Below are 10190 nucleotides of genomic sequence, written 5' to 3'. Positions count from 1 at the left end.
GAGGAGCAACAACTTCATTCTCACGTCCTGTTTCTTGCTGATTCTTACTTGTTTCTGTTCCCCCAAGCCCTCTCTCAAGGACGCAGCTTTATCTCATCAAAGTCGAACAGACCTATGCTGCCCTCTATTCCCACAGTCACCCTCCACAGATTATGGACCTCAGCCACCATTGTCCTCCCTATTACAAAGAAAATAGTTTCAGGACCTGGTACAGGTGTTACAGTGATTGTGGAGGTGCCTACTGCCTGCCCAGGTCTTGCAGTGTAACCGTACATAGTTGCGTGAATGCCTCTGGTCAAACTGGCTCCAGGTATCGCCAGTTCTTGGTGAAGAGTCACGACGCAAGAGTACCCGTGTTGCAGTAAATAATCCGGTGCTCAGCTTGCGCTTTGCATCTTCGAACAGCTTGCACCTTCTCCTTGCCCCCTGGGAGCTGCAGGGGTAACCAGGGCAATGGATTCACCCCGCGTGGGGAGCGAGTGGGAACAGCTCTGCTGCGCGCCTGAGGCTGGCCCTGGGGCAGGAAGCGAGGAGAAGGATTAAACTGCCAGTTGTCATCCGAGGCAGCAGTGAGGCCCAAAAGTACCTGAATTAAGTCATGAGTTACTAGTGTTGAACGCGGAAAGCAGCAAGAAAGCCAGGTTTGTAGATGACATGGAGCTATTTAAATTTGTCAGCAGACAAGAGGACAACAAGAGCATTGGAGATGCGTAAGAAAGCTGTGCTCTTCAGCAACAGGAAGGCAAATGAAATTCAGCATCACTGTTCCCAAAGTCATGTAGCTGGGGGGAAAATGTAAACTGCATAAATACTTCTAGGCTTTGGCTTACTCTAACTCTACCAGGTCATGCAAGAGCCTCGGGCACCACGGCAGGCGTTTCACTGAGGACACAGTGAACAGCTCGGTACAAGCTCAGTGCTGTTCAGTGGGGAACAACAGTCAGAAGAGCAGACAAGATGTCAGGAGACATGAAGGGCAGGATGGAAGTAATGCGGAGAAAGGCACCATGCCTCCATGTAAGCCAGCACTGCTCCTCCACTGGGCTGCTGCCCCCTCTTCCAGAGCGAAGGATCCCAGGAGAGTTGGCCATGCATAGAGAAGGCCCTGAGCAAACTGTCAGGGGAAAAGTCCCCAAAATCTGGGATCTGAAGGGCAACAAGTCAGGAGGGGTTGAGGGAATAAGAAACAAGGGATGTGATAAAAGGCTGTAGATTAATGACTGGCTGTGAAAACGTGGACTGGGAGTTCCTCTTCTTCCAGACTTTGTGACACAAGAAAAGAAAACAGATGATGAAAGCGGAAAGCTTTGAATTCAGAACTGATAAAGAGGAACCGTTTTCACACAGTGAATAAGCAGACCTGAGTACTGATTGCCAGAAGAAGTCGGAGAGTACGAGAAAACAGTGAGGTTTAAAGAGAGACCAGGCACGCATCTGAGCGATGAGAACATCCAGGCTGGTAAAAGGCAATGCTAAAAGTGTTACCTACAGGAGGAGAGAGCAACCCATTGTGTATGAGAAGAGAGAGCAAACCGCTCTCAGGCACTGAGGGAATATGATGTGGTCCTGCTGAACATTGGATTGCCCCTTAAAGCCAACCCTTCTCTATCTCTAATGATACCTCTTTGCTAACCCACCTCTTCTCTGTCTCCAAAGCATCTGGCAGAGAGAGGAGACTGAGCTAGACAAATCACTCCAACCTGAAAATAATGCAGCATTATCATTTGCCTAGGAAGATGCCCAGTACCAGGCAGGACTGTCCTTTGTTATGGGGTCTCTGTTTCAGTGTCTGCCTGAAATTGCATGAGGTAGTTGAAACAGACAAATCTGCTTCGCACCTCTGCTTGCATGTCTCTTTTGTCATTTACAGTAAATGTATCGTTTTTTTATCAGCATCATTTACAGTAAAACACGTGGCTAGCTGAGCAGTTAAAGAGCTGTGGAGTCCAGACGTGATCCCCGTAGTGTGCTAGTTGGGACTTTTAGGTGCTGCTCCGCTACCTGCAGTCCGAGTATCTCAGACTATATTAACTACCTGTGCACCCGTAGCTCTTGGGGGGAAGGTGAGGGCCACACAGCAAGAACGCCTCTTTGCGTGCCTGCTGAAATAACGAAAAGCTGGCCTGGTAGTGAAGCCCTCTGCTCGAGTCAAGGGAATCTCCCTTCCTAAACACTGAGAGCTTCATTTTTGTGCCACCGCCTTCTTGAGCAGACACAGCCCCGTGACCCATATGGGAGAAGCTACGCACGTGTCTCTCTTTACTAGTGAGGCTTTCTTCTGGGGTGGCATGCAATGACTGTTCAAGAGCAGTACCACAGTCCTCCATGGCTGTTCGGAGAGGAGGTGAAGAGAATTCTCTAAGTGAAACCAAAACCCATTGAGGGTCGTGAGAGATGGGACCTGGTGGACTCACGTTTACATAAGTAAGTACGTCCTTAGCCAGAGGAGAGTGACAGAGCGCCCTAACATCAACTGAAGATCTATCAGGAAAATGTGAGGACTAAAGGAATAAATGAATGAATGAACAGGGGCAGACAGACAGGAGAAAGAAAAAAGACTCTGAAGCACAGCAGAAAGGAGAGACAGAACCTGTGATTCTTTCTTCTCTAGTGGCATTTAATTTCCCCTTCCCCGCTGTCAAAATGTCAGAAATGAACAGGCAACTTCAGTAAAAGAACTGAAAGAGAAAGAGAAGGCAGCAAAGTCCTTAGAAGCTGCTTCACACAGACAGAGGTACACCCGGCACCGTCAATAGGCGCGATCTTCCACAAGCACACGCAGGGGCCAGAGGGTTTTTTTGTCTGACAGATTTATTTTAGATTCTAAAAGGAGTTTCTAATAAAATAAAATGCTCGAAATGTGCAACATGTGCAGTTCTCCGTGGGGTCCCCTTTGCCACTGAATGAGCGCAAGAGCAGGGCAGTGTGGGGAGAGGGAGAAGAAAGTGGGCAGAGGGGAGAAAACACCATCGGGCGGCAGGGGCTCCAGCTGTCTCCCACGTTTAAGTGTCCTGCTAGTGAAAGGCTGTGAGAGAGGCCATGAAGGAGGGGCAAAGGGTGGCAGAGAGAAGTGGCACTGAAGCAGGCAATAGCTACTGGCTCAAATACTTCCAATAGCTCCAAAGCGTCTGTGCTGCCTGCCACCTTACTGCAGCAGTGAGTCTCGTCTTGCCCTGGTACGCAGCTTCCAGCCCCTCTGCAGGTACAGTGCTCACATGGCTTCCTGCTATGTTCATGCCATGCCTAGACCCTCCTGAGAGGTCTGCATGGTGCCCGTCTCTCTGCAGCATGGCACGCAGAATTTCATCCTTCCATGCAGACCGGGCCCGGTGTCCCTGCTCCCATCAGCACTCAGTTTGCTGGATCTTCTCTTTCTGGTTCTCCTCCATCTCCTTCCTCGGCACAGTGACTGCAACCATCCCTTCCAGCGCTGGGAAGGCAGGAGGCCGTGCCTGAAAGGGAAGAAAGGGGAAATTTCAGGCATGGGAGGGAGACTGAATGAGAGAAGTCTGGGCTTCTCCCTGCCTTGGAATACATGGTCCTACTGCTTGCAACCACAAGGCTCCCATTCCCTTCTAGAGCTAGGGAAGAGCCACAGTCCCACTCTCGGAGACATGTAGTGTCTTCTGGGGAATGCCGGCGCAACACTATCCTCTGTGGTGTCATGGGCATAAGGAATAAGAAAGACAGGACATGCTTAAGCGAGAGCAAAGAATGATCTGGGCAACGGTCAGGCCATTGTCAGGTTCAACGGTATGCCAGATTTTTACAACACCTTTTCAGGGAGAATAATTAAAGGCATGAAGGTTCAGGTAAAATGAGATAAGAACAAATTAAAGACAGAACCACTTTCACACACCGCTTTAACAAGCGACGTTCTAGACAATGGAAAAGAGGTAGATCTCGGAGCTCCTGATAATGGTAAAGTATATGGTGACACGCAGGCAATCGATACACTGGAAAGATGAGATTAGTAAAAGAATGGTGTGGTAGGTGTGATCTCAGCTAGGAGGAAGGGACTGGGATTTCGCTGACAGGTTTCTGCCAGGCTGTAGGGAAATGATAAGCACAGGTCTTACACAATCCGTTGTGGGATCAATCATTAATGACACCGAGAGTGTGAAAGTGCTAATGAGTTATGCAGCTGATAAAGTCGAGGAGCCTCATTTGGGAGAAAGAGGATGAAAATATCACCTGAGGCCCAGATATTTTAGGAGAATGGAGCGGTAAACTGAATGACAGAGTGAATGAAATGCAACAGCACTAACCGCACATTGGGAGGCTCAGGGAATCGGAACAGGAATTCCTAATGTGTGGGAAATAGCCCATCAGGGGATACCAGTGAGCAGCCAGTGTTCAACCAATGCAAGAAGAGCAAATGCAATCTCAGAGAATGCCAGCAGAGAGAGGGAGAGAACAAGAGAAGAGATAGTATCTTTGCTCGAGGCACCTCATCTGCACTCGCACACAGGATAAGCCCACTGGGAAGACCGCAGAGAAGGGCAGGAGGACCACCAGTGGATGGAGGACCTGTGCTGCAACAGAGGAGTTTTGCTTACTTGTCAAAGCAAGGCTGTGAGGAATGTTTTGGGATGGCAGTGAGTATCCTGTCTGGATTAGAGCTGTTTAAGCTAGCAGAGCTGGACACCCAGGTATCCTTTTTCCTGCCAGCTGAGGGTTTACAGTTATACTGTAAAGGGTTATTTTTCTGAGGTTTTAGGCCAGAAAGGGTGGTTCCGATCATCTTGTCCTGGACTTGCACAGTCTAGAGAGTCAGCCAGAAACTGTAGATCTCTGCCTTAGATTATCCTTTACCATCAGTGCTGATTAAGGGCCAATGACGAAGAACCAGTCACGAGTCTCTTGAGCGCTACCCGCAGTGTTTTTTTTAAAAAAGGCCCATCTTTCTTCTGTTCTGATGTTGCCAGTCTTCAGCCTCCAGCCACCAGGATTTACTAATAATTTGCATCAATGCTGTCACATCCCTCATCTCCAACTCAAGGCGGGTTGAAGGCACCCAGCTCTTTTGCCAGGGCAAGTTCTCCCAACCTGAGATTGCTCTGAGCCCCTGGCCCCTTCTGCACTGGAAGGGGATTTTCACTGTGGGCCCTTTCCGAGAAGCTGAGTGGAAGGCTACTCACAAAAGAAGTGCCTCGTCAGCAAAGAGAAACTCTGAAGGAGGAATTTGCCATGTAATTCATTTGCAGAGAAACTGTATAAAAACAGCAGAGAAACTATATGACTTGTTTGCACACGTTTTTTTCCAGTGGCATGCTGGGGAGCGATCAGTGCTGGCCTGGTTTTTGGGATGATAAAGGCAAGGCAGAGTTTTCAGAAGACAAGATACTGGAACAAATGAAGGACAGTAAGTTGCCAGAAGCAGACAGCCGAGGTGTGAGGGCTGAGCCAGCAACAGATCTGCATCGAGATTGGCATCTGGGGACCAGCAGGCATTTTTGCAGAACAGGAGACTCTGTTACATCAAAGCATCCAGATAAGGAATAAGAGAGAGGACACCTACAAAAGCCTGGACATTAACCCTCCTCTATTACAACGTGGCTTGATCTCTGCAGGAATAAACAAGAAGCTTTTCAAGGCTGGGCTGTGATTGTCTCCTAGGAGGTTTTATCCCTCCTCTCAAGTGTCTGACCTGCCCCCAGACGAATGCCACAGTTAGCCAGACCTGCTGATGCCTAGGTTACAGCTTTCACTAGATGTCCCTGACACTCTGATCTGGCTGCCCGAGTCCCATTCTTCCTCTGGCCACGGTGTCCCTGAGACATTTCACTGCTGTCTCTAGGGTACGTAGGGGAAGGTCAAATAAGTGATGTCATACAGGAAAACTAATGGAAATGGTGTGATAGACACTTACCCTTTTTTGTAGGGCCAGAGCCAGGACACAGACCGTAAGCAGGAAGAAGAGGGTGAGCGTGAGCCCAAAAGTAACTTGCCCGCTGAAGATGGTTGGAGGGCTGGAGACTTGGGCACCTATGGGGAGGAACCACGGTTAGGAAGGAGGGGAAGGTTGATTTTACTCTGGGGGAAGGCTGGGAGTGCACAAAGAGAAGCAAACTGGAAAAGGGTTCAGGGAACTGGAAGGAGAAACAGGAAGAACTGGTGAGAGATAAGGTGGGATATCAAGAAGATGGGATCCAAGCGGTCAAAGGGGAGAAGGAAGGGGTGAGGCTGAGAGGGGAAAGGGCACCAGGACATGGAACAGGGCGAGAAGAAGGGGTGGGTTACAGATCCATGGGGGACAGTACCTGTGATCTGCAGCTCATACTGCACTGCTCCCAGTCTGCCTTCTGGGCCATATACACTGCATTCCCATGTGCCCGTATCCTTTTGTGACACTTGGGATATTTCCAAGGTAGGACCCATCTGGGACCTATGGCCCTCAAGGTTACGGGAGATGGCCGCAGCCAGCTTGCTGTTAGTGGGGGCTGAGTCGAGGTGCTTCCACTGGAAATGTTCATGTCCCCGGGGGTGTGTGAGGCCACAGGTGAGCAGCAAACGAGACCCCTCAGAAACTGGTCCTTGGATGCTTGGGGTGACTGTAGCAAAGGAAAAAACTATCCTCAGGAAAGACTGCAGGCAGGTCCACGTCTCTTCCCCATCCCTCCTTCTTCTAATGCACCCCTCCTTTATTACTTCCTCTAATTTATTTTCTTTGTCTTCCTCAATCTTAGGAAGAATAATCAAGTTACCTAAGAAACACCTTGTTTTCAGCAGAGTCCTGTGCAGTGCAATGCCCTGAATTACACCTTGTTTCCTGCTCAGGGGCGAGAACCTATGAGCAGGAGGAACCCACACTCACTGCACTGACATGCGTGGAGGTTTATCTGCAAGCGGTGGGGGACCCCAGAGGCGTGATTTATCTCCCTGTCTCTCCTCTCACCTGTAAACACTGCCAAGGTCACGTCCCTGCTGATTGTCTTGCTGCCAACAGAGACAGCACAGTGGTACTGTCCTGCATCTCCTGGCCCCACTTCAGGGATATGAAGCAGGAAGCTTCTGCTGCTCGAATTCTGGGAGACGCCCCGGTCTTGCAAGTGTCCTCCTGCAAGGCGGCTCCAGTGGGCTGTCACCACGTTGATCCCAAAGGCACTGGGAAGGTAGCTCAAGGTACATGGGAGATCAGCTGCAGAGCCAGCTGCAGCATAGACCACAGGGTTGGTTGGGCCATCAAAACCTGAGGCAGAGAGAGAGGACAATGTGGGGTGGTGACTGGCCTGGGAAGTGAGGACAGGGTGGGAAGGTGGAGGCACTGGGGTTGGTCAGTCACATCAAAGGGAGCAACCTGGGGATGCTGGAGTAGCAATGCAGAGGCTGACCTCACCTAAAATTCGCAGGTTGTATGTGGCAGAAATGATCTCATTATCGGAGTATCTGAGTTGGCAGCGCCAGGACCCCGCATCACTCGTGGCTGGCCGGAGGATGGAGAGAGCCCCATGCAAGGAGCAGAAGGTCCCGGAGGTGGGTACTGGGTGCCCATTGTGAAACCAGCGTGTCTCCACAAGGCTGGCCCGGTGGCTAGAGTTGCAGCTCAACAGAAGTGGCTCATTTTCTACCACAGGGCTGGATGGACTGATGGTTACTGCCAGAAAAAGAAAAGAGGGGGGAGACAGGGGAAGCTGTGATCATGGGGGCACTACCAAACCATCTCTTTGTACCCCTCCTGTCCTAGCCTTGTCCCTTGGGCATGTCTCTCCAGAGCAGAGAGCAGACATCAGGAAGCTGTGCGCTTTCGGGAGGCTGCTGCCTGTACTCTAACCTGCCCTGGCAAACACAGTATCCCCCCCTGTCCCACCCTTACAACCTCCCCAGACTTAAAATCGACATTCTCCAGGGTTTCCGTCTTCTCCTACCTGTGATTACCCCCAGCTCCACCTGGCAGCTCTGGACCTCCGTGTCATATGCTACTAGTGCCTCATACAGCCCGGCATCCTCGCTCCGGACCGGGTTGATTCGCAGGGAGAAATTGCCATTGCGTAAGGCAGAGTCCTGGACTGACACCCGGGGCCTCATGGGCAGCGCTGTCTTCCGGAGGCCGGAGTACCCCACCTCCAGCACCACGTGTGGCTCCTGGTGGGCGCTGGGAGCAGGAGAAGTGAGCGGCTTGTGCCAGAGGCAAAGGTGAGATCAAGAGTGGGGGGGGGCAGGAAGGAGGGAATGTGGGGAAGGAGAAAGGGGGCTCAAAGTGCCTCCCACCCTCCCCAGTCCCCACAAGGACATAAATCTGGCGTACCTTCCCCCCTGCCGCTTCCACAGCACGGATGTCTTGTCAGGCAGCTGCTGCCAGCTCTTCCGGACCTTTCTGGGTCTGAGGTGGCAAGGCAGGATGGCTGAACTCCCCTCTCTGGCCCACACTTTCTGCTCCCTTCTTTCCCCTTCTGCTACTCCTGGTAGTATGTGGCCAGCTGTAAGGAGATGGAGAGTTGAGCAAAGGGTAAGACTCATGGAGCAATACCTGGCCATCTTCAGTGGGCTTAGAAGGGCACAAATTCTCCCTTCCAGACCTGTCAGGGACCAAGTAACACCCAGACCCAGCTTACCGAGCTACTTTGCCCTCCCTGATACGTTCAGCCCCTCTTACCATTGAAAGCCGGCAGGGTGAAGGTGAGGAACAGCACCAGGGACACCGGCCTCATGGTGGCATCCAGGAGAGGCGAGGGGCTGCGCCTTCCCACTTGGGTCCGTGCTTGATCAAGTCAAAAGCTTTGAGAGATCAGCAAAAATGAGGCATGGGCAAAGGAGATCTTTGGGTGGATGGACCAAGGGCGGGGTGTCAGCTGGACGTGCTTGCTCTCGTGCTCTCTCTCTCTGATCAAAGTATTTCCCTAGATGCCTTTATATTGGAGGCGGGCAGCTAATTTCCTCATATCACTAAGAATATGCGTCACGACCAAGAAACAAGTGTAAGTCTGAGGCACGTGAAGGCAGAACTGAAGCCAGTGAGAGAGGGGAGGGAGGGACCAGAGACACTGCTCTAAGCACCTTTTAGTGGAAATTCTTTGGGTCGCTGTTGTTTTTCTTACAAGTTTCGCTTCTACATAGACAGTGGAAAAAGTGTAGAAGACACTTCCCAGCAAGTGCCCTTCATGTTTTTCTTTCATCTCTTGCCTTTTTTGGTTTCATCTTTCCGCCTCTTACAGCTTCTCTCTAATTGTTTCAGGGCTTTTGAGAACATGTTGGCCTTTTTTCTGCTGTTCTTTTTTTGTTGTTTTTGTTTTGGGTTTTTTTTCCTTCTTTAATCCTTCAGATGTGCTGATTTTTCGGCTTTTTCTCATTGGTCAGTTCAAAGGCAGGAAAAGGTCTATGGTGACCTCCAATCAGGGCACATGTAACCCATCAATCCATAGCCCAGTGGCAACGTGGGACAAAGCTGAGGTGGTCTGAGGAGACAGAGAGGAGCATCCAGGAGAAGCGACCAGCACTGAGAAGAGGGGCTGCGTGCTGTGGCACTGTGAGGGGGTGCGAGGAAGGGACCCTCCTCCTCCAGCCGCAGTGGGGAAAACCCACCTGAGCTTGTGCGCTGAGGGGGGCTCATTCTAGCTCCCATGTAGCTGCTGAGCTTTTCATAGGGTTATACATTTCCATCTGCGTGCCTCATCCTGGGGCCCCTTTTGCCTCAGAGAACCCCCACTGTCGTGGCTCACACTTTCCAGCAACCCACTGGCTCTGACTCTTTTGGACTTAATCAGCCCTTCATGATGGGTGTCAGACACCTGAGCCCCTCGGTGGTGGCTTGAGGGCTGGGCTGGGGCTTTTCCTGGGGGTGAGGGAAGGGAGGTGACTCAGAGTGGCCACTTCTTCACTGTGGAAGGATCCTTGCTCGCTCTCTCGTTTTCCTCAGCTGGGTGGTTGAAGGTGGAGGATAAAAGAGAGCAAGGGGTATGCCTCGCTTCAGCAGCTCCCTGTTGTGGTGGTGGCTCTCGCCTCTTTTATCACATGTGGCTCTTCAACCTCCTGAGGAGTGGGATTGGTGTACGGGAACCTGGTGCAACCTTGTGTGCCTTGATGTCCCCAGGGGACTGCTTTGCAGACATCCTTCGTGTCCTCTGTGTTCTGCAGCCCATGGGATCGCATGAGAGAGGAAGGGAGAAGAGAAGATGGGGGAGAACTTGTGACGGTTGGCAGGAGGTGTTTTTTTTTCCTACTGTTGAAGAAAAACAGTTTGTGGTGCCCAG

At 51.2% G+C, this 10190-nt stretch overlaps 1 protein-coding gene across 1 annotated transcript; it reads right to left on the bottom strand.

Annotated features, from left to right (window-relative positions):
• Positions 1-2835: 2835 nt before the first annotated feature.
• LAG3 (lymphocyte activating 3) lies at positions 2836-9196 on the bottom strand. Its single transcript, XM_054214760.1, has 8 exons — positions 8597-9196; positions 8249-8420; positions 7869-8095; positions 7340-7597; positions 6899-7192; positions 6264-6554; positions 5873-5988; positions 2836-3452 (listed from the first exon to the last, which is right to left on the bottom strand). Exons 1-8 carry the CDS (start codon positions 8649-8651, stop codon positions 3345-3347), a joined length of 1521 nt encoding a protein of 506 aa, XP_054070735.1. The 5' UTR covers positions 8652-9196; the 3' UTR covers positions 2836-3344.
• Between the last annotated feature and the right edge of the window lie 994 nt (positions 9197-10190).

This window comes from Rissa tridactyla, chromosome 1, assembly GCF_028500815.1.
Source record: "Rissa tridactyla isolate bRisTri1 chromosome 1, bRisTri1.patW.cur.20221130, whole genome shotgun sequence".
Classification (NCBI taxonomy): Eukaryota; Metazoa; Chordata; class Aves; order Charadriiformes; family Laridae; genus Rissa; species Rissa tridactyla.
This window is presented reverse-complemented; position numbering and strand designations above follow the sequence as displayed.